At 35.2% G+C, this 24360-nt stretch overlaps 1 protein-coding gene and 1 non-coding gene across 2 annotated transcripts in view; one reads left to right on the forward strand and one right to left on the reverse strand.

Annotated features, from left to right (window-relative positions):
• Positions 1 to 15668, forward strand: part of LOC131151953 (MACPF domain-containing protein At1g14780-like) — a 34051-nt gene extending 18383 nt beyond the window's left edge. Inside the window, exons 3-7 of the mRNA XM_058103476.1 lie at positions 4789 to 4990; positions 5074 to 5151; positions 5242 to 5425; positions 6082 to 6248; positions 14744 to 15668. Coding sequence (XP_057959459.1) covers positions 4789 to 4990; positions 5074 to 5151; positions 5242 to 5425; positions 6082 to 6248; positions 14744 to 15454 — 1342 coding nt within the window. The 3' untranslated portion in view covers positions 15455 to 15668. The remainder of the gene's footprint in view (positions 1 to 4788; positions 4991 to 5073; positions 5152 to 5241; positions 5426 to 6081; positions 6249 to 14743) is intronic.
• An 8284-nt stretch (positions 15669 to 23952) lies between these two features.
• Positions 23953 to 24058, reverse strand: LOC131152486 (small nucleolar RNA R71). The gene has a single exon (XR_009135985.1). It is a non-coding gene; the product is annotated as a small nucleolar RNA R71 (small nucleolar RNA).
• Between the last annotated feature and the right edge of the window lie 302 nt (positions 24059 to 24360).

The raw sequence follows: 24360 nt of genomic DNA on the forward strand, positions 1-24360 counted from the left end.
ATGAAAGAAGATAAAGAGAAAATAAGGTGTCATTTGGATTAAGGATTTTGTTTGAAGAAAGAAAAATAATCCATTTTTGTTGCATTTTTTCTCTATTTTAAAAACTAAAAATTTATATTTGTTCTGACATGATAAAAAAATTAAGAAAATAAAATGCTAATGATTTGTAAAATTAAAATTTTGCTATTTTATTTTTTTCTCACTTTTCTTGATAATCAAAATGAAAAAGTGGATTCCTTCATATTTTCCTTTCCTTTCCCAAACATTTTTCAAGTTCCCAATGGGAATTTGGGCTTTCAATTTCAATAATTCAAGCTCCCTTAAAGCATATGCACATACTACATATATAGGCCTAAATGCTAAATCTAAACAAGGAAAGTAATAGAATAATACTAAATCTACAAAGAAATGACAATTTAGAAATAAACCATACTATTTTTCAAATAAATCAAATTAATAATTAAATGAAAATAAAAAATCTTCATATCTTCTTTCTTAAAACATCACTTTTGACCCATGTTTATTCTCTTCTACCATGGCTTTCACCATTACAAATAGATCCTTTTAGACTTGTTTCGTTCCCTTGATTGTTGCATGCATGCTCCTCATTCATATTTTCTTGCTAGCATTGTAGCACTTTGCGAACACACCCGCTTCTTATGTTAATTGTTTTTGGCTTGGCCTACGTTCATCTTTCTAGCCCCTAGCCTTAATGAATTTTTTTTTTTCATTTTAGTTTTTTTCTTGAATAAAATTGAGGTTTAGATCTAGGTCAACTATAGCTTATCTTTTTGTCTATTTTGAATATTTGTTAAGAAATTTGTTTTTTCAAAAGAAATTAGTTTTTTTTTGTATTAGTTTTTATTTAGCCAGTTTCCTTCTCTATTTGATTAATTTCTTGTTTTTGTTCTAGTATGGTAATATTTTTTCATAGTTGGCTAATTATGTATTTTATTTTTCAAATAGTTCTTTAAATCATAAGGGTTTAATTGGTCCCCTTTTGGCTTTCAAGCTGATTGAAGCAAATATTCGAAAAAAAATTGGATGATTTTGTTAAAATTTTTTAAGCTTGATGTACATTGTTGGCCCACAACCTAAAGGATTAAGCTTTTAGGTAAAGTGGTACTCTAATATGGTATCAGAGCTAGTTATTAGGAGGTCCTAAGTTCTAGTCTTGTTGCCCACGTTTATAGTGTGGTATTTAAAAAATTATTTTGTTCCCTATGGTAGGAGTTATTTATTGTGTGTTTATGTCTCCATGTGATGTCAGGTTGCATGTGTGGGGAAGTGTTAAAGCTTGATATGCCTTGTTGGCCCTTGACCTAACAGCATAAGCTTTTAGGTAAAGTGGCGCTCTAACAAAATTGAAGGCCATGGATCTAGCTGCTAATGTAATAGAGAAGCACAGAATTGTGCAAAAAACTTGATTTATGAGGCTTAATTGTTTCCGTAAAATGAGAAAGCAATGGAAGAGTAATTTTTAATTTGTATGAATATGCCTATAAAGTCATGTGCTGCAGATTGCTTGCATCTTGGAGCACAAGTTTCAATAATTTCAGCCTTAATTGATCCTCGTATGGATTGTGGCTGTGTAAGGAACTCATAAAATATTGCAGCAGCAACCACATTCTAACCATTTCTGAAAAGATACATAGGATATGAGAGGATGCATGGAGGCCATGGATATGGAGCTAAAAATGAGGTTAGTGATACAATCTTTAGATTTCGCCATGTCTTAGGATTTGGTTATATTGAATACATAAAAAGAGAAGAACACTTAATAACCTTCAAGAGTGGGTATAATAAAAGCCAAATAGATTTATTCTTATCTAAGAATGGGGATCGTCTATCTTGTAAGGATTGTAAAGTTATTTCAGGTGAAAGTTTGGCTACACAACATAGAGTCTTAGTATTAGATATACATATTAAAAAATGGATGCGGAGTAGCATAAATCAATGCAAGTCAACTATATGGTGGAACTTGAAGGGAGATAATATAGCAAAATTTAAATATAAAATGAACAAAGAGTGTGATTGGACAGTAGGGGACAAGGTTTATGCAAATATTGTTTGTAATAGAATGACAAATTCTATCGTAAGGATAGCAAAATAGTTTTTAGGTGAGTCCAAAGGAAGATAATCTGGTAGTAAAAAAAGTTGGTGGTGGGATCAAGAAGTCCAAAAAGCTGTTAAGATAAAGAGAAATTGATATAAATTATGAAAAAAATGTAGGAACATGGAAAATCTTGAAAAATATAAAGAAGAAAAACGCAAAAAAGACTAATAGTAAAGCTAAACATAAAGCTGATGATACTTTATATGCTAAACTAGATACAAAAGGAGAAAAAATACATTTATAAACTTGCTAGAGTTAGATAAAGAAAATGCAAATATTTAGGTGATGTAAAATATATAAAGGATAAAAATGATAATAGAGAAGATGACATAAAAGAGAGGTGATGAAGATACTTTGATAAGTTGCTTAATGAAAACTAATGAAAGAGTGAACTTGAATAAGACTACAAATAGAAGATTTATTCGCAAAATTAGAGTCCTTGAAGTTGAGATGTTAAAAAAATGAAAAGTACGAAATCTATAGGACCAGATAAAACAACAATTGAAGTTTGGAAATGTTTAGGGGATAAATGAATTGTTTGGTTAACTAATCTGTTCAACACTATTATAAAAACCAAGAAAATGCCAGAAGAATGGAGGAAAAGTATATTAGTACCTGTGTGAAAAAACAAAGGCGATATTCAAAACTGTAATAATAATCGTGGAATTAAGATTATGAGTGATACGATGAAATTATGGGAAAGGGTAATTGAACATAGAATAAGATTAGAAATGAAGATTTCAGAAAATCAATTTGGTTTTATGCATGGGAGATCAACAAAAAAAAGCTATTTATTTTTTAAGAAATTCAATGGAAAAGTTTAGGGAAAAGAAAAGAGACTTGCGTATAGTTTTTATTGACCTAGAGAAAGCTTATGATAGAGTACCTAGGGAAGTTCTTTGGTGGGTCTTAGAAAAGAAGGGAGTTTGTAGTAGATTAGTAGATATATGGAGGTTATAAAGAATATGTAAGATAGAGTAGTGACTAGCGCTAGGACTATAGAAGGTGAATCTAGAGATTTTCCAATCACAATAGGTGTACATCAAGTTTCTACTTTGAGTCCTTATCTTTTTACTTTAGTAATTGATGAACTAACTAAGAATATTCAAAATAAGATCCCTTGGTGTATATTGTTTGTAAATGATATTGTGTTGATTGATGATAGTAAGAGCTGAGTGGAGTCTAAGTTAGAACTTTGGAGAGTCACATTAGACTATTAGAGTCTAAATGGTTCAGGATAAGTAGGAATAAGATAGAATATATGAAATGTAATTTTAGTAATGTAAGGAGTAGCAATAAGGAGAAGATTAAACTTGATAATCAAGAGATTGATAGATTTAGATATCTTGGATCTAGCATGCAAGCTGAAGGAGAAATTGAAGATGATGTAGTACATAGAATTAAAACAAGTTGGGTAAAATGGAGGAGTGCGTTAGGTGTGTTTTGTGTTTTTAGAATACCCTTAAAATTAAAAGGAAAGTTTTATAAGACGACTATAAGGCTAACTACGCTTTATGGTTTAGAATGTTGGGCAACTAAGAAACATGTACAAAAAATAAAAATTGCTGAGATGCGAATGTTAAGGTGGATGAGTAGTTTAACATTAAAAGATAAAGTAAGAACTGAACATCTATGCAATAATTTAGGCATAGCACCGGTTGAAAACTAGATAAGGGATGGGTGACTTAGATGGTTTGGTTATTTGAAACACCGGCGTAGTATAGCAACTGTAAGGAGGAGTGAGTTAGTTATTGTGTCTGGCATGAAAAGGAGTAGGGACAGACCTAAAATAACTTGGAATGAGGTAGCGAGGAAGAATTTATTAGCCCTTAATCTAATAGAGGAAAACACTCTTGATCGGGTGAATTGGCGGAAAAGGATTCATGTAGCCAACCCCACCTAGTGGGACTTAAGGCTTCTTGTTGTTGTTGAGCCACATTCTAACCATGCTTGCAATAATTGTTATTTGTACATTAATTATTATTTGTATGAGTATGACTGTAAAGTCATGTGCCTCAACATTGCTTGCATCCTGAAGCACAGTTTTCATTTCAGCCCTTAATTGATCCTCAGATGGATTATGGTTTTGTAAGGAACTTATAAAATATTAGAGCAGCAACCACGCTCTAACCTGTGTTGCTGCTGTTGCTGCAGCAGCATGTGGCACCGTTTAACATAGATTCTGGGAAATGGTTCATTAAGCTTTTCTAGACCTCCTTCACACTTCCATGTTTGTGCCTGCTCTTGCAATTAAAATGAAGGGGAAATATCATTAAACTTTATATTCAGACAGATGTCTTCCTTACAGTAGCTTCTTAAACAAAATAAAAAAGTAAAATTAAAATAGTTACAATGGACGGCAGCAAGTTTTTTTTTTCCCTCAATTAAAAAGTTTATTCTCGCAATGAAGTCTGTTTATTCTTCTGCTCAACATGATAACTGTGGAAACCATTCAGAGGCCATTCTTCAATGTACATTTCAGTTTGTCAAAGTGGCTGACTGCTTGAATAATTTTGGACAGAGTTTTAATTCTTATCATATTTTGCATTTCCTGGTTAAATAGACTTGGATAGACTGCTTATTTTAGTTTGTTGATCCTGGTGTCAGTATGAGGTGGCAGAATGCTTGGGTTCCTAGGACATGTATAAATGCTAATCAAATTTATTAGGCAGGTTTATTCAGACTTATGGGACGCACATCATAGTAGGGATGGCAATTGGAGGTCAAGATTTAGTTTGCATTAAGCAGAAACCTTCCTCAACAATTCCTACTTCTGAACTCAGACAACATTTGGAGGATCTTGGAGATTATCTGTTTTCAGATGGAAGGAGTCCTTCCTTACTACAGAGAAAATCTAGAGATGGCAAACAGAAAGTATTTATGCTTATTTTTTAATTTTTTCTTTTATTGCAATTTTAATGCCTGCATTAATTGAGGCACGTGGTTCATTCATATAGGTTCCAGAGGTCTTTAATCGTATCTTGCAGTCAAATACCATTCAATTGACCAGTGTTACTGAAACATCAAGCAAGGATGTAAGTCAAAAACACATCATGTCCTGTATATATTTCTTTAAAATGGAAAAACGATACAGACTGTGGACTTAATAAACTGAGTGGGAACAGGGCATTACCATCATTTGGTCGAAAAGAGGAGGGGACATCTTTTTGCATAGTCACTCTAAGTGGCTGCAGACAGTTCCTGCTAGACCAGAAGCAATCCTCTTCAAGTTTGTACCTATCACTTCTCTACTCACTGGGATTCCAGGCAGCGGCTATCTTAGTCATGCTATTAACTTGTATCTAAGATGTAAGTGCACCACTGCCAAAAAGATTTTGTTCTAGAGCTATACTGCAGTTATTTTTCTTGTAAATTTTATTTGTACAAGAATCAAACCTTATGGTTTGTGCCTGTCATTTATGGTCGTCTGATAAGGATTGACACAGATTGGAATTAGATGTCCTGACTGGACATATTGATTTTTGTTTTTGGAAAATTTGAGATGGTCCTCTTAAGTAACCTATACTTTTTCGAAAAAGTAGGTTGCTAGGATTTCTTTAATCAAATTGTTATTTTATGTTGCTTTTATTGTTTAAGTTATGGAATAGTTATGTTTGATTCATGGAATGGAATAAGGAAACTTAAAAAGCAAGTGTATGTGGTCAGCCGGGGGGGGGGGGTTGCTATTTAAGGCAAATTATCATGCCAAAGTAGGTGTTATCCCAACTAATGTGGAATAAATGAGGAACGACTGTTGCCAAATTTACCATGAGAGTATCTATCCATAAGCTATTCCTCTTAGTTTGAATACCAACTTTTGCTTGTCATTTTCCTTGAAATGGCACCCTCTTTTTCCTTTGTATGCTTCATATCCCTGTGCAATAACTGTTCCATTCCATGAACCAAATGTGACCTTAGTTTTGCACCAAGTGTTGCTCTTATTTCATTAATGGTTCTTTGGTCAGACAAACCTATTCCAGAAGATTTACAGCAGTTTTTGGAGTTTCAAGTTCCTACACAATGGGCACCTATGTATAATGAGCTGCCCCTTGGGCATCAAAGAAGAAAAGCTTCATGCCCTTCACTACAATTCAGTTTCTTGGGTCCGAAGATTCACGTCAGCTCTACACATGTACTCTCTCTATCTCTCTCTCTCTCTCTCTCTCTCTCTCTCTCTCTCAAATATACATAAAAAATTACACATGCATCTATACCATATATAAAAGTACAAATAATGTTAATCATTTTGTGGACAAAAAAATTATCCTGTTTCTGAAAAAGAAGAAACATTCCTTAAAAAATTAAATTTAAAAAATTATATTAAATTGCATTTAGAAAGCTTATCTTAGTATTTTTATGGTTTGAACCTAAGAAAAGAAAGACAATTTGGTTAAGAACAAAATGAAAGCCACAATATCTTGTACCAAAAAGAGGTGACAATCTAATAAACTCTAAATAAAGTGTGTATATCAGTACATCCTAAAAAATTGTAGAATAGGTAAAGCTCGTAGGCTCTAAAATTATTTTTAAGTGTCTAATATCATTCAAATGAATAACCTTCAAGAACATGTGTCTTTTTGTGTGTGCGTGCGTGCGCATTTATGTATAGGTTAAATAAATACTATGGTTGGAATGTTAAAAAATTCCAGTTTCTAAAGGTTCAATCCATGCATTTTTAGAGTTCTAGAGGGAGATATGGTTTGTGAAATAGAAGTCTGTTTTTGCTATCATTTAAGTCCTTTTAGCATCTGATGGTGTTTCTTATATGTCCAGAACCAATTTACGCTTATTTTGGCCTAGAAAATGTCATTTTGGTAGTTACGAATGCTTGCGGGTTGTTCAATATATTGTAGCTTCTGCCCATTTATGTAGAAGTAATTGAATAAATTTCTTATTTCCAGCTTTTTGGGTATTCAATTTCCATTGCATGGTGAACTCTCTTTGTTAGAAATATATGGTGGCGCTTTTTTTTTTTGTATCTTTGGTGAGCTGATTCATCCCTTAAGTGCATGTGATCAATCTGGTACCATATTGTGTATATTCCTTCGAGTTTAAAGAAGATGCCAGATGTACACATGTTGCACTATCGTGCACATTTCATCTTGCAGCTATGTGTTGGATCTCGGTTTTGCCCAAGGACTTAAAATTCAATTTTGATGGAAATATTGACGGTCTCAATTTATGGAAATTTTGATGAAAAATTCAATTTCAATGTAAAGAAATGACTGAAATCTAAAGTAAATGATGGAAATTTGCAGTGGAACTTTCGGGAACATTAAAATAGATGATTATGCATAAAAAATAAATTTAGCAAACACATACATGACAAGTTTTTAGTGTGTAGGGTGTATATATTGCAGATTGCGTAGCGAGCTAGAATAATGAACATTTAAATTGTAGGGTAAATGTTGTACTTGGGAATTGGGAGGAACAAAATAGTAAAACAAGGGTGAGAGGGCATTTTAATTAATAATAGTAATAAGGGGGTATGCATAGTTTAGGGCTTCAAAACAAGGGTTGGAGTGATGAGGTATGCTTAGTTTTGAGCCTCAAAATTCAATTTTCTTTTCCAATTTTTGTCCATCAAAATTTGAGCTACAATGCTTTATCGAAAATTTCGAAATTACCATAAAAATTTACAAGAAATTTTCAAAATTTCTTTGTAACTTGCCGAAACATTGAAATATCTGTCAAAATTTATTGAAATATCGAAATCTTGGTCGAAATTTTGCAAAAAACCAAATTTGACAGTGAGTTTTTACTCGATACCCTTCCAAACTTGAATTGGTCGAAATTTTGATGTTTCGACCAAATATAAGTCCTTGGTCTTGCCTAGTGTGGGTTGTATTGTACTTGTACTCCTATTGTTTAATTTTTTTTAAAAAAAAAATAATAAAAATAAAAACAAACAAAAAACAAAAGCCTCTAGTTGATTCCTATATTAATGTGGATATTCCTTTGCCAACGCCAATTAGCACTTTAATTTGGATGGCCTCTCTCTCCTACGAGTGAACTTGAGTTTAGTATGTATGTGCTCTAAGCATTGGATGATTTCTCTCAAATCAGCACAATCATGGATCACTAGTTGTCACAGGCTGAACACTTCCCTTAGTGTGGGGTTTGTGTGGCTGTAGTTATCATGCATGAGCTGTGACTAGTTTACGTAAGTGAACCTTAGATCCATCACATGAACACATTCACAAGCATCAAATATGAAGTAAATAATAAGTGCTAAATAAGCATGAAGTAGAAAATTGAATAATATGGTGGAAAGCAAAGCAACTCAATTCATTTCATTATACATTCATAGGTAACATGTGCTTACTAAGAGAAGTGAGTAGGTTAATCACGAATCCAATTCTAGTGAGTCTTACAAGTTACAAGTTGTATGAACACTCACTATCCCCTTTGGTTTCTATTCACTCTTGACACAATGAAACATTTATATATCATATATGCAATATTTACTAGAATGCCACTCAACTCAAAGCATAAAATCCTACACTACGCTTTACGTGATGGATGCGAGAAAATGAGCAAAATACAAGTGGCAATACGAAAGAATGAGGCCCTAGACAAGCTTGACTCATGACATTCTCTACTCTCCTAGACATTGATGCTTAAGTACTTTTGAACTTTGTCTACAAACAGACACATTTTTTTACTGGCACCTAATAGATTTCTTCATCTCAAGGCCCTCCTGCTGCACTAAGAACTCTCATAATTAACACCTTGATTATGTGAGCTCTCTACAAAGATCCCTTCAATGGTGCTCCCTTTTTGACTAATAGCAGTTGGATCTTTGGCGTTGGCATAGAATGGCTTATGTGCCTCAAGCCAAAGGGTCAAATTTCTAAAAAGGCTTTCTTAACTTTAGTAGATGGGGACTAGTGCTTTATATTTGCAATGTAGTCTCCTCTCTTGAATCGAAGAGACTTAACATGTTCTAGATGGAGCTTGACAAACACCAAGTCTCCTATGTTAAAGTGCAACAGCCTTTTCCTTGATCTGCCCATTTCTTTATTCTCTTGGTGGCTTTCTCAAGTAGACTTGGGCAATCTTCAATTTTTTGGTGAAAATATAGGCTTTTGAACTCTTTCCTTTGTGAGACTCATGTGTGTTGGATACAATTGTTGTTGGCCTGTTAGAAGCTTTGTTTATGGTTGAGCCCTTTTGAGCATTGAAATAGAATTGGACCATGCCAAGTACCAATCAACCGTAAATCCAATACTACCAATTACAAGTGACCATAGGCGAGAATGATGCTCTTGACAAGGTTGGCTCATGACACTAATCCACGCTCATTCTATTTTCTAACCATAACCATAATAATATAAAATAATAGTTCAGTTTTTTTTTAAGTAGGTTTAGGATTGTATTGACTTGATTTGAGAATATTGGTTTGATCTCCTTAAATTTTCACCGAGTCCAAAAAAATTTAAATCTAGCTCTTCTAATGATAGTTTGCATTGGATTTGATGCCATTGGCCATGACTTGGACCTAGAGTAGCTCAAGAATGTGTTCTATATCTTTCCAATAAGCTAAAAGGTTGAGCCACAAGTTAATTCTTACTGTTCTGAGTAAATGTATATGAGTTTCTCCTATTTTTTTTTTTTTCAAAGGTCGATATGAAGATCTTTTACTGTCTTTCTCAGACTTGTCAACTAGTGTAGCTGCTTTCTTAGATTTGTCAACTAGTCTGGCTTGCTTCCGTTTAGATTTGCTCTCCAAATCGATTTTTCTTCGAATCTTCCCCAATCATTTGTGTCCCAGCTTAAGATGGGGACTTGCTGCCCATATTCTAGTGCAGATATTTGGACACCACAATGGCCACAACCAAGTCTTCCATGCTTTATAGGTATGATGAGGCCTAGATATGCCTAGGATTTCCTTTAAAAAATATGATCTGGGTCATGCTCAAATATATGTCAAGGACTTTAGACCAATTAGCTTGGTAACTAGTGTGTTCTGGAGGACACTATCTCTCTCATCCAAGAGTGCTTTTATAGGTGATAGATAAATCCTCGATGCTGTCTTGATAATGAGGTGGTTGAAGATGCTGTTTTAAGGAATAAGAGGGGTCTTGTGTTGAAATCAAATTTTGAGATAGCTGATGATAGTTTGAGCTGGAGCTTCTTGGATAAGGTTATGGCTAGAAAAGGCTTTGGCTTGAGGTGGAGGAAATGGATTAAGGGTGTCTATCTTCTGTGGTTTTTTTTGTCTTAGTAAATGGTGAGGCTAGGTCTTGGTATCGTGCGTCAAGGGGTCTAGGATAGGGCGGTCCCTTTTCTACCTTTCTCTTTACTATTGTGGTTGATGTTTTAAGTAGGATGGTCGAGAGATGTGTAGATAGAGGATTGATGGAGGGGATTAAGGTAGGTTATGAGGATTGTATCATTTCGCAACTTCAGTTTGTAGATGATACTATTCTCTTCCTATCAGATAATGTGGGCTGCTGCTTTATTTGTTATCTTTAAGTGTATGAGAAAGTGTTTCTACCTGAGTTTCTGATGGGTTTTGGTATTAATGTGGATCCTTTTGTTAGGCTAGCTGGTTGTACCATGTCCTATTACTTATTTAGGTGCTTCCCTTGGTGGTAATCCCAATGCCGACTCTTTTTAGGACCCCTATTTTTGAGAGAGTAGCTAGGAGATTGAACGGATGGAAAGTAGCATTTTTCACTGTAGGGGTTCGTATTACTCATATCCATGCTTGTTTATCCTTCATCCTTTTGTATTACCTTTCAGTCCTAATGAGATTGGCATTTTGGCTTGAGAAGTTAATGAGGGATTTCTTATGGTTGAGTGGGGGAGAGGGCAGTAGAGATTATCTCATAAGTTGGGAGATTGGGTGTAGGCCTGAAAAGGAGGGAGGCATGGATCTTGGTAATTTGGTGTCCAAAAACATTTCTTTGGCATAAGGTAATTCGTAGTAAATTTGGAAAACTAAAAAATGCCTGGGATATAAAGTGGTAATTAACATTACTTGTTTGAGTCTGTGTAAGTTTATATCTTAGACTTACGATTATTTGATTTCTGAAGTCCAGTATTCAGTGGGTAATGGGGAATGAATTTGCTTTTGGGAAGACCATTGGGTAGGGGAGATGCCTTTGTCTATTATATTCCCTGATATTTTTCATTTATCTAAAAAAAAGCAAGGCATTAGGCATTCTTGAAACTTCCATTTTGGAGTAAATCTTAGTGAGAGAGAGATTAATGAGTAGGCTCTGTTGACCAGGTTGCTCATTTCTTTTCATGTTCATTTGGGGAGTGATAAAAGGGTTTGGAGCTTAGATCCTTTTGGAGAGTTCTCTTGTAAATCTTTTTTCTCCTACTTGACTCGTAATTGTTCTGTGGATAGTTTTGCTTGTATCCATTGATTTGGAAAGCTAAAGCTACCTAAAACATAAAGCCTTCTATTTGAACTGTGGCACTTGAAAGAACCAGGCCCTGTCACCTGACACTTGTGTCCTTTGTTTGATTGGAGAGACTTGTGTGCATCTATTTCTTCACTTCGTTGGCTATTTGGAATTAGATTATTTAGTATATTTGGTGAAAACTGGGTTTACCCCTTCACATTGAGGTCATCTTGTACCATCACATAGGGCTTTTGGTCAAGGAAAGGATAGGAAAGCTTTATGGCGATGCACTGTTATGGACACTATTTAGTGTGTTTGGTTGGAGAGGAACACTAGAATATTCAAAGGTGTGTCTACTACTAACAATTTTCTTTGGAGTAGAGTGGTTTATCTTGTATCGCTGTGGGTTTCAGCAAATGAATTTTTTCATCATGTTTGTCTAGAAGGCCTGCAAAGGGATTGGTTGGCTCTACTACGTTGAGTTTGGTTCTTGGGTTTAGACTGTGATCTTTGTAACCAGTTTCTTTTGTTGTAAAGGAGGATTTTTTATTCTCCCTGTTTTTATCTTTTTCTTTCTTCTCTCCTTCTTTTTCTGCTGTTCATTGTTCTTCTCTCTTCTAATATTTTTCTTTGGTTATCCAAAAAAAAGAGCTCAAACCTACGTCTAGTGATCTGGTCTAATGTTAAACAAGGTCCTGCTGAATTCTTGTGCTACAGTTCATGCAATAGTTGGTGCTTTGAAGAACCATGCCTGTTTGGTCATTTAGTTGCTTCAAATAGCCGATCCAGATTTTTCTTCCTCCTTGGTGTTGTATTTTTCAAATACCAAAGAAATTATGCAAGGAATAACAACTGATGAAATAATATAGTTTAATTTAAATCAAAGGTTAAGGTGGATGAGTGGTATAATATTAAAATATAAACTAAGGAATGAGCATATACACAATAATTTAGGTATAGTACTGGTCGAAGACAAGATAAGGGACCGACTTAGATAGTTTGGGCATTTGAAACACCGGCCTACACCTGTGAGGAGTGAGTTAGTTATTGTTTCTAGCATGAAAAGAAGTAGGGGTAGACATAACTTGGAATGAGGCAGTGAGGAAGGATTTAATGGCCCTTAATCTAGTAGAGGAAAATGCTCTCGATCGGGTGAATTAGAGAAAAATAATTCTTGTAACCGATCCCACCTAGTGAGACTTAAGGCTTGTTGTTATTGTTGTAATTTAGATCAAAACTTCTTTTGGATCGTGAAAATATAAAAAGGAAACTAATGCTTTTCCTTTCCTGTGAATGACTAAACCATCCTCTAATAACATGACAATATTTACAACATCAAATTTATGAAATCAATTATTTGGTGCTCTCTAAATCTGGCCTCACAGTGTTTGCAACTTAATTCTTTATAGTGTTAGCACGTCAATTATGCGAGCATATACATCCTCCATAAACTCTTACCTGATATCAAATCAAGACAAGCTAGGACCACAAATCAGAGTATTGACACAATTTAGAATAGTAACTAGGAGAACAGCAAGAGGCTGCATGAATTTGTGAATACAAGGAGTAGACCTATTCCTTCAGCTCATTTTTAACTAACTAAAATTAAGGATAGTTAGAGATACTTTGGTTAATGTAGTACATGTGGATTGGTACAATAATTTGGATTTGAGGGAGAGAGAAAGAGAGGGAGAGTTCTATGGTATTTTATTGTAGAACTTTAAGATGGCTAACTAGTGCAAGGGGTGATCAATAATATCAAAACCAAATGATATGGGCGGCCTATGGAGTTTTAGATCAGGTAGGCCTTTACATTATGTCCAAGCTTGGGTGTTGTCCTAGAGTATGTTTTGCTTCTTCTTTCCCCAATCAATGCAACTGACAAAACTTGGGAAAAAATGCATGCACATCCTTAAACTATATCATCTACTACCAATGTCCGCTTGAACTTCTAAGAGTGACACACACTCCCCTCAAACAATATCTAAATCTAACAAATTATTGTAATGTACATGGCATGATTAGTAATTTTTTAAGACAAAATTACCTTTATAAGTCAAAGTAATATTTTCATTAACAAATTTTAATATATATGGCAAAGATGTCCGCAAGGGAAAAAAAAGATGAAATTATTTTGGTCTTGGACTACGACCAAAAAAAAAAAAAAAAACTAAACAGAAAATATATTAAAAACATAGAAAAAATTAATTAAATTATTGGAATTAAAAAAGAGATAAAAATTTGAGGAATCAAATAATTAATTTTATAAAATAAAAATATACTAAACCTGGCCTTATCCTAGTGGTTCACATCTTGGTGCCCTTTGGGAATGTCTAGGGTTCAAATCACCTAAGTGAGGATTCCTCCCAAATTAAAATGGGAGGGGGAGATTTTGGGGGTAGGGGTTGGAGGGAGATTGTCGGGTAGCATAGACTGCAAATATATATATAAATAAAAATATACTATACCCAAATATAGGTAGCATATTTTATACATAAATAAAATAACATATACTATATATGCAACCTATATACTATATATTGCAATTTTTACCTATCCACAATAAATATATTATGAAAATAGATTGCACTACCCAGATTACTTAATAAAAGTAATAACTTAAACTTAATCAAATAAATACTTTTTTATTGTTTATAAAGTTTTATACACAGTATCGTGCATGTAGTCGAAGAAGATCTTTGAGATTTGGCCATCCTATGATTGTTTATTGCTTGCAGTCGAGAAGTGGCCACCAAGCTAGATGGAATGGGGTATTAAAGTATTTCTATCATTTTAGTTAATAAATGTTAATTCCATTATCCCCTTTGATAGTTTTTAAGGGGTATAAGTGTCACTTTTAAAAGTTTAAGGAGACATCTGTAAATGGTATAATTTAGAGGGTGTAAGTATATATATATTTAATGATTTTTAAATTCAAATCTTTAGCCTTATGCCTTGTTAGAAAGAGCTATGTTTCAATTTTATTTATTTATTTTTTATCCAAAATTTAAAATGCGAGTTAACAATTTCACTAATGACAAATTAGAAGTTAAAATTTGAATTGACAAATTTACGAATATTAGAACTTAAAAAAGAAATTTCTTTTGTCACTTTCTAGTATGGTTTTTATTCTTTTGATGATGTTGATGCCTTGTTGCTGGTGCTAATTTTGGTAATCTTTTGATTGCTCAGGTGTTGTACCATTTTATTATGTAATGTTCGGTTCATGTCAAGTTATTGAAGTGTCAATTGTTACAATGGTTTTCAGGTTTCCAGCGATCAAAAACCAGTGATAGGGTTGCGTCTGTACTTGGAGGGGAAGAATTGCAACCGGTTGGCGATTCATGTGCAGCATCTCTCAAGCCTTCCCAATGTTATGGCATTGTCACTGGCCAATACCTCCATACATAGGCCATGTCAGTGGCGAGGTTCTGATGACTATGGGTCAAGCGATCAATTTCTGGAGCCAATCAAGTGGAAGAGTTTCTCTAATGTGTGCACTTCTGTTGTTAAGCATGATCCCAACTGGTTGCATGAAGGAAGAGGCGTGTATGTTGTAACCGGTGCACAGTTCATCAGCAAAGGAAAGTGGCCAAAGACAGTTCTTCATCTCCGTCTCCTTTTTACCCACCTCCCACATTACACCATACGGAAGACAGAGTGGGCCACTGCACCAGAAGCTTCTCGCAAGTCCAGTTTCCTGATGAATCTGAGCACAACATTGACATTCACTCAGCGATCCATTGTGGATCCACCAAAGCAGACTCCGGCTGCACTGAACTCTGGTGTATACCCAGGTGGCCCTCCGGTGCCAATCCGATCTGCAAAGCTGCTTAAATATGTGGACACTGCTGAGGTGGTACGAGGCCCACATGATGCCCCAGGGCATTGGTTGGTAACTGCTGCTAGGCTGGTGACTGATGGTGGTAAGATTGGTTTGCTCGTGAAGTTTGCACTATTAGATCATCCACAGGAGTAAAGACTACATTTTGTAAATATAGAAAAGGGTGGAGAGTTGAGGGGGGAAGGGTGAGGAGCCATTTGGTTGTTTTGCTTCATTTATTTGATTTAGTTAGTTAATTGTTGTTTTCCATTGATTTTTTTGCAAGGGTGGATTCTACAGAATAACTATCATGGGTTTGTACAGATGAAATTTACTAGATGATGTCTGCCATCTCCTTCATTGCCCATTATTTCTGTTGTTTCTAGTTGGTCAGATGACTCTGATTCTTCCACAGCATAAGATATTCAAAAAAATATTTGTTCCACTTTGGATCACAAACTATCATGAATCTAATGATTTGGACTCAGGATCACAAACTACTGCAGGCCAACCACCTGAGATCCAACTTGGAAAATAGTTGTTTGGTTTGGTTTGTAGAATGCTTATTCTTAATATTAAAGGTAGAGAGAGTCATAATTAGGGTTGCAATCCAATCAAGCTGCTCATGAGTAGATTTGGGGCTTGGTTTTCGAATTTGTTTATCATATGAATGAGTGATTCTCAAGTCTAATTCTTAAGTTTGTTTAATTAACAAGCCTGGTGTTAATATATTTGATTCATTTCGGCTGGCTCAATTAGGATTTGATTTAAGTTTTAGTATTTTTTTTTTTTTGAAGTTGCTACTTTAGTTATTACTTTCCTACACATTGGAAAAATGATACATTAATACGATAATAATAATAATAATAATAATCAATTGAATGGGAACTTGCCTTATATAGGAAGAGGGAAGACTCAAAAAATGTCCGTACTGAGTTGAAGACTTAAAAGTGGGGAAGAGGGGTAGAGAGTTGCTTTCTCGGGACTAAATTAATGCTCGTCCTACGCCGAAATGCAATCGAGAGTCAGCCCCAGCTCCAGTTTTGCTTATAAAACCCAACCTTGGACGTATGCTCATTCACAGATTATAGGGCTTGCACTTCGTCCCTTGTGGGCTTAATTCCTTGAGCTCATTGATGGGCTTGAATATAATTATTAATTTTATATTTAATTTAAAATTGGTTTGAGTTTAGGTTTAATTAGGTTTGGTTTTCGATTTACTTTGAAATCGAAGGGGTCTTAGCTATGGATCTCTCTCTGCTTGCAGAAATGAATGAATTAGAAGGGGAATCAATCCATTTCCAATCGGTCAAAATGGTACCAAAATTGTTAACATGGAAAAATCACAAAGAACAACCTTCCATTTCGGCACTAAGGGTGGGTTGATAACCCATAGCGAAACACATTCTACCTAACAAGGCGGATATGTCAGATCTTGCTTGGACAACTTGAGCTTGAGCCGAGCTCGGGCGTAATATTTGGAGCTCTAACCGAGCTGAACTTGAGCCTAGTTATAATAGTCGAGCTTAAACATGTTGAAGCTTGATTTGGCTTTACTTGTTTGCAGTCCTAGTTATAATAGTAGAATTTAATAATTCGTATAAAAAATATATTATTGTCATGAAGTAAATGATAATCTAAAACTTTTATGAATTTATAATAAGAAATATTTCGGAAATAACCTTTCTCCAATTCTATCGTGTGAATAGTTATTTATTTTTATATTTCATGGTAGATGGAATGGTAAGAAATAGATGAGATTATCATTTTTATTCCCAAAAATAGTTTCTCTCTCTCTCTCTCTCTCTCTCTCTGATTGTTCTGTAATTCTTCTTGTATTAGAGCCGTTTGTCGTATTAGAGCCTTGTATTTAAAATAATTAACCATCAAAATAGACCATATAAAACTAGTAAATTTTTCTATCAAATGAAACTACAAAAATTATTGTGTAAATGAAGAATTTGTTTGTGAACATGAAATACGTACTCTTATTGCAAACACAATTATAATATTGATCCAACCGTTGCTTTAATTTTTTTAACATAAGATTTTGTATTATAAATGGTAGAACAACAACATAATATAATATTGGAGTTAATTAAAAATACTATCTATTTTTTTAAGGTAATTGAGGTCATTGCATTTATTAGAACACCATGCCTCATGAGATCAATGATCCAACAGAAACAGCAGTAGAATTTGCATAGTTACGCCCCATGGAGGGCACTGCCACAAGATCTTTGGAGCACCCTACTTAATGTTGTGAGTCTACGAGAGTTAGGAATGATGATGTTGATGACTTGTTAACTTGTCGGAGTGAACTGTGTCAGGCTAATAACAATCTCTGCTATGCTACTTATGGTTAGATTATTGATGTGCTGTGGAGTCAACTAGGATGCCTTGAACATTTTCATTCATCACTCTTTGTATTCCTAACCTATCCTCAGACAAAGTCCATATATATAATCCAAAAAATTCCACTTCTCATGTGCTATCCAAGGGTATTGAATTACAAGGCAAAAGAATAATTAGAGAAAGTTGAAAAGAGAGGATACATAGAGAGCTAGCAATGAAGTTACTTAAGGGATGCTTTGAATATCATCATCACAATTGAGACCCTTGGTAATTTCTACAAATCTTAGAGCTTATAGTTTTATGCTCTTGTGCTTCTTTATACTAGTTATTCACATGATTGATGAGTGGGAATGAACAATTTTAGTCATGTTACCCTCAACTTCTTCTAAGAGAAGGGTAGGGGTTCCCTTTGGTGCTATACTCAACTACTCTACATCTGGCTTATTAGTCATGTGCTATCAAAACTGAACGTATTTAGGAAGTATTATTGGATAGACAAAAATCATTGGTGGAGTTCGCTAAGTTCCTTAGAAATATCATCAATGGAAGAGTGGGAAGACGTCATAGATAGACTCAAGGAACCTATATTATTTTAGTGTGTAGCATGGATGCTAGCTTGGACCTTGATATCAAGATGAGCTTATTTCCTTAGGCTTATCTCTTTAGAACCATAGGATGTGTTGGCTATGCACTAGCCCTAGCTCTTCGCCATATGGGATGCTACCATATATCCCCAAGACTACAAGACTCACAATTCCCTTTATATATAGTGATCAAACACAATGAAAAAGTAATCAGCATAGTCCAATCCCAGGATCACAAAGCCAAAGAGTAGTCCAATTAGAAAAACTCTTGGGATATTAGTATGGCATCAAATAAAAGGAAAATCATATAAGGTTCCTAGGGTTTAAGGGTTAGATCTACCCCTCCCTTGCCCTGACTATCTTGAGGATTATTAGAAGAAATTTTGGGCTCGCCAACACGTCTATCACTGTGATGTCAATGTATAGTAAAGGGAAGTTAGCTTTAAGACTCGTCTGTTTATATGTCTATGTAGCTATACAAATCCTGACCTTTCTATGTTTTTTTGGGCAATATAATGATGTTTGCACCCATTTTGGTCAGTGGAATACTTCTAAAAAGACCAACATGAAATTATTTCTTTAGTTCATCTTAAATTTTTATTTGCCATTTTGGTCACATTCTCTTAAGCTTTTTCTAAACTAGCTTGTATTTGAGTCTCAGAGGAATTTGATGTGTGACCATGTCTGTATCTAGATGAGGCATCCTTTGTAAGACCTCTAAGACACCTTTGAACTATTTTTACAAGGTTATTAACCCTTCTCTTAGATGTAGTCTCATCAAAGTACCAATTTTGAATTCTAAAGAAGCATATGTTGTACCAAAATTTATCACTTTTGTGGCTTTTGCATATGGCATGTTCTCATTCTCCCCATGTTCTAGCATCCTTAATAGATTCAATAGTAGCTCATGTTCTTCCTCTTCCCATTGAAGCAAATTGGCGTGTTATCATCGCTATCAATATAATCTCTTATGTGCATTGGGCAAGGAGCTATTTTTCCAAAAAATGCTAGAAATAGTAAAAGAAACAGAGTTAATTTTCCTAAAAATGTTAGAAAGTGTGAGGAATGGAGTAATCCCAAGAGGGGGGGGGGTTGAATTGGATCTTAAAAAATTTTGGCTAATTATTTTACCGATTCACAAATAATATCCCCAATCAAAAATAAAGCGTGTATGTAAAACAATCTATACCAAGCTTGTATGTAAAACATTCACAACAATATATATAACATACATGTGCAGAAAATTAAAGAGATAAGGGATAGAGGGAATGACACCAAGATTTTTACGAGGTTCGGCTATACCCGCCTACGTCCTCGCCTTGAGCAAACCACCCAAGGATTTCCATTATACCACTCCTTCAAAACCGGGCGGAGCCACATGTTACACTAGTCCTTATAGGTGGAGCCACCTCTCTAAACGATATCCCCTCATTTGGTCCACTCCTTCTAGGCATAGCCACCTCTCCAAAGGATATCCCCTTACTTGGCCCCGATTCACAACCCGAACCGCAAAGAGTATGAATGAAAATAAAGTTTTCGTACAAATAATGCCCCTTTAAGAGCTTATTAGTGATGAGTCCCTAAAATGCACTATTTTAGGCCCTCATTTACCTTTGTTTTGTCTTATTTTATCTTGTATATACCCTTTGTTAACATAATTCAGAGTTATGTAAGGTTTATTTGTGTTTCAAGAAATACAGGTTAAAACTAAGGAGTTAGGCATTACGAGAAGCCAAGGGAGTAATTGGAGTGCACAAAGCATAAAGAAGCTGCTCAACCAAGCCCCTAGAGCCTCAGCACACATCAAAGGAGAAAAGACTTTGTTCGACCATGCGGTGCGACCAGAAACACAAGGAGCGACCAGGTCATAAGCTGCATACTCCAAGGTTTAAATTGAAGAAGAAATGCTGCAATATTCGACCAAGTGATCGACCAAGTGACCCTCAGGGGCGATCAAGTCGAGATACTAAAGATTACTGAGTCAGAGATATAGAGAGTCTCAACCAACTACTCGACCAAGGAGACCTTGAGGGGTGATCAATTCAAGTTCTTGAGCTAAACTGAAGATTGAGATACTGCAAGTCTCGACTAGCAGCTCGACCAGCAAGACTCTGTGGTGTGACTAGGTCGAAGATGCTGGAGTTTGAATTCCTAATTTTCTGTGAGCCTTGACCAAGGCACGACTAAGGGAAAGCATGGGTGCGACTAGGTCGACAAGGACGATCTTCTGCACGAGATTTTTTGCAAACTTTCCTATTTTGAAATTCAAACCTTGTAAACCCTAATGGGTATAAATATTTGTTTTGCATATGTTCTCAGGGTTCCTCTTTGGCCTCTTTTGGGTTAGTGACAGACCTAAAACGTCATTGAGAGCCACAGTAGATTAGATTTACATGCTTTTAATTTTTATTCTTGTCATGGTTCTCGGTTGTATGCTTGATTGTTAGTGACAAACTATCAAGTTTGCAATTGAAGCCATCTTTTACTTGCTTTCCTTTACATGCTTTCATTTAAATACCTTGCACTTTACTTGCTTTGATTTTAATACCATGCTTTTACTTTCATGCACCTTTAATGCTAGGATTATGATGAAGTCTTAAGGGATAGGATAGCACTACTATTGATTCAGTCAATTATACGTAGTAGGCTATGGATACCAAAGAGGTTCTTATGATCGTTGGATAGGGTATACTTTGGTTCCTGATCGTGCTCTGGATGATTGGTGCACCCTTACTACCCTATGCCCTCGAATGACTCCTTTCTAGCCTACTATGGATAGCTGACCGAATGTAGTTTACGCACACGACAGTCTAAGTCGGATTCATAAATTGAGCGCTACTTTGTAGGAGCAGAGTTAATATAATATTTATATGCTTTCAATAGGTTGTTAGAAAAACTTCTCCAAAATCTTTCCTTTTTATTTTTACACAAAGTGATAATAAACTAGATTGGAAGTGGTGAATAACTACACATTAGTCCCTATGGATCGATACTCGACTTTTTCACTTTCTATAGAACTTGAGATTAGTTAGGTTTTATAAATTTTATTTTTGGTAGTTGAGGACCCAAGCCTTGGAGAGCCTAACAAATTTTGGTGTCGTTTCCGGGGACTTGGTTACGGTTATAAGTTAATTTCTAGTTTAGAGTATTATTGTTTTGTTTTTCTTTGTTTTTTTTTTTTTTTTTTTTTTTTTGATTTTGTTTGTTACCTTGAAGTATTGATTGTGTGCTATAATTGTGTATGCTGGGTTTGCATTCTTTGGATCCTGAGTTAGTGCCTATAGACCCTGAGATTGAGAAATCCCATAGTCCATTAGGAAACCTAACTCAAATACCAAGTTTGCTAAGTCATCCGAATCCAAAGTTATAGCCAAACGTAATTCGGTTCCTACTGCTCAAAATCTACCAGGCTCCCCACCAACCGGTGGTGGCGGAGCAATGACTTAGGCCTTTTTAGGGACTACTTTTTTGGCCTTCAAGGCTTAAAATCTTGTTTTGATGATAACAAATCAGAGGAACTTAACATATTTGGTTAAGTGATGATATTTTAGGACTCAAGTATGTGAATACAAGGTTAAGTGCACACAAGTATTATTAAAAGCTTATACTCCAAAGAAAGAAGATCTCATAAATCTTATACTATTAAAGCATGGATTCAAAGATGATTTGATGAAGCTTAAAGTGAATTGAATTTGAAAGTCAAGATAGACTCAAGAGATGGAAAAACATGAAGACTTAAGTGCTTAGAATGTCAAAGTCTTAAGAAGTTTTTATGTAAGTACTTCAAGTGATTTCAATATGGATGCATGAAACTCTTAGGTGAAATACTTGGACCTTTTTAAAATGCTTGGAAAATATTTTTATAAGGTCAAAAGTTATTTCAAAAAGGTTAAAATTATTTTTGGAATGAAAAGCACAAAAATAGGATTTTCCAAATTCTGTTATTTTTTTTTATATTCGCATTGATGTGCATTTTTCTCTATCAAAAAATCCTTATCTTAGAAAGTGTTCATCATAAAAGTTGTGGGAGTTTCTCTTAGCTTTCTGTTTATACTAAGAACATCTAATTTGGAGTTGTCTAGAAAAATTTATGACAAAAATAATGAACGGTAGTCAAAGCTATCAAGTGGTTAACCCTTGTCTGTTCAGGCGACTGACAAAGTGACAAAACCTAGTCAGGCATCTGAGTTCTCAGGGTCAGGCGACTGACCCTATACTGTGTTGCAAAAATACACTAAATTAAAGGCTCAGGCAACTGACGCAACCCCTCAGGCAACTAACCTTCGATTTTTCAAATTTAAAACAGCGAGGTAATGTTTCCAAAATAGATTTCTTGGGCTCCAAACTCTTTCAATACTTGGGAAACACTCCAAGCAACTTGGGCAACACAAAAATATACTTTTTAACTCTATAAATACATGTTGATTTTAAGAATTAAAATCATCCAACAAGAAAATCAATCTCAATTCTCATATTTTCAAAGCTCTCACATTGAATACTCTTGCTCATACTCTTGCTGAGATTTTGTTGATTTAAAGGCCATGATTCTTGTGTTCTTATTTGAGTTTTACAATCTAAGAAAGAACCCTGGTGGTATCTTCTTGAGCTTCATCTTTATATATTGTGATTTTGATTGAAGTATATAGATTTCAATTATACTAATATACTCTTGTGAGAGTGTCGTTGTACACCAAATTGTTTCTTGTTTCTCTTGTAGTTTTTGATGGTTTAAGGTTAGTTGAATCGTTGTACCGAGTGTGGGGTATCGCTTGGAGAGGGGGCTCAACCCTAATTGATGGAGGAATTGTAACAGTTTGCTTCTCCCGTAAAGAAGCGTTATAGTGGAATCCTTAGGTGGTGTTGCCTAAGGTGAGGACGTAGGCTGGTATAAACCGAACCTCGTAAAAACTTGGTCTCACTCTTAACCCTTGCTCTTTAATTTTTCAGTATATATAAATTGCATGGTTGTGTGTCTGAGTGCATGAAGCTGAAACACTTGAGATTAAAAAAAACTTTTAATTTAAGGAAGTACGTTGATTGATCTTTTGCAGAAACCTTAAAGGGAGTACGTTGATGAATCATTTGCCGAAACCTTGGTTAAAAGGAAGCGCATAATATTCATAAATACATGGCTTTTATCAAACTCAACTTTGAGTTATTTAATCATTGAATCTTGGAAGTGCTGCAGCTCATATATTGGTTAAGTATCTTGTGTTTTATTGATTGGTTGATTGGTTAACTGATTGTAATTGTTGAAAGTATTTGGTTTGTATTGATATTGAGTGTGGAAGGTTGTGAATTTGTAAAAAGATTTAAAAGAAACTTTTAAAAACCTAATTCACCCCCCTCTTGGGATTACACCTTAATTTTCATACTTTGTACCCAATACCTACACCTCGCCGTCTTGCATCCGATATTTGGATGTCGAGGCGGCTCAATTTGAGATTAAGACTTCCATCATCTAGATGCTTCAAAATTTCTATGGGAATTCAAATGAAAATCCTTATAAGCATCTAGATGAGTTCCTTGAGATCTGTTCCACCATCCGAATACATAATTTTTGTGATGATGCCCTCTGCTTAAGGCTTTTCCCGTTCTCTCTAAAGGATAAGGCCAAATATTGGCTTACGTCCTTAGAGCCGAACTCAGTGACCAATTGGGCCACCATGCAACATGAGTTCTTAAACAAATAATTTCCAATTGGGAAGACTAACCAGCTTAGGAGAGTCATCACTAGTTTCTCACAGTTGGATGGGGAATTATTTTTCAAGACTTGGGAGCGTTTTAGGGACCTTTTATGTAAATGCCCACACCATCCGGTCCCTAAGTGGCGATTGATTTAGACCTTCTATTAGGGATTGAATGAACGAGGCCGGTTCATGGTAGATGCATCTTGTGGTGGTACTTTCCTCACCAAGCATGAGAATGAGGCATGATTTCACTTTGAGAACCTAACCGAGAATTCTCAACAGCATACTATTGCTGCCCGTAGACCATCTAAACCCTCCACTTCCAAACCTAAGAGAGTCTACGAGTTAGCCACGTGCCATGACCTAGTGCCCACACTGAACACCATAGTTCAAAACTTAGACCAGTTTTTGTCCATATGACAGCAACCACAGC

Source organism: Malania oleifera, chromosome 3 (assembly GCF_029873635.1).
Source record: "Malania oleifera isolate guangnan ecotype guangnan chromosome 3, ASM2987363v1, whole genome shotgun sequence".
NCBI classification, from domain to species: Eukaryota; Viridiplantae; Streptophyta; class Magnoliopsida; order Santalales; family Ximeniaceae; genus Malania; species Malania oleifera.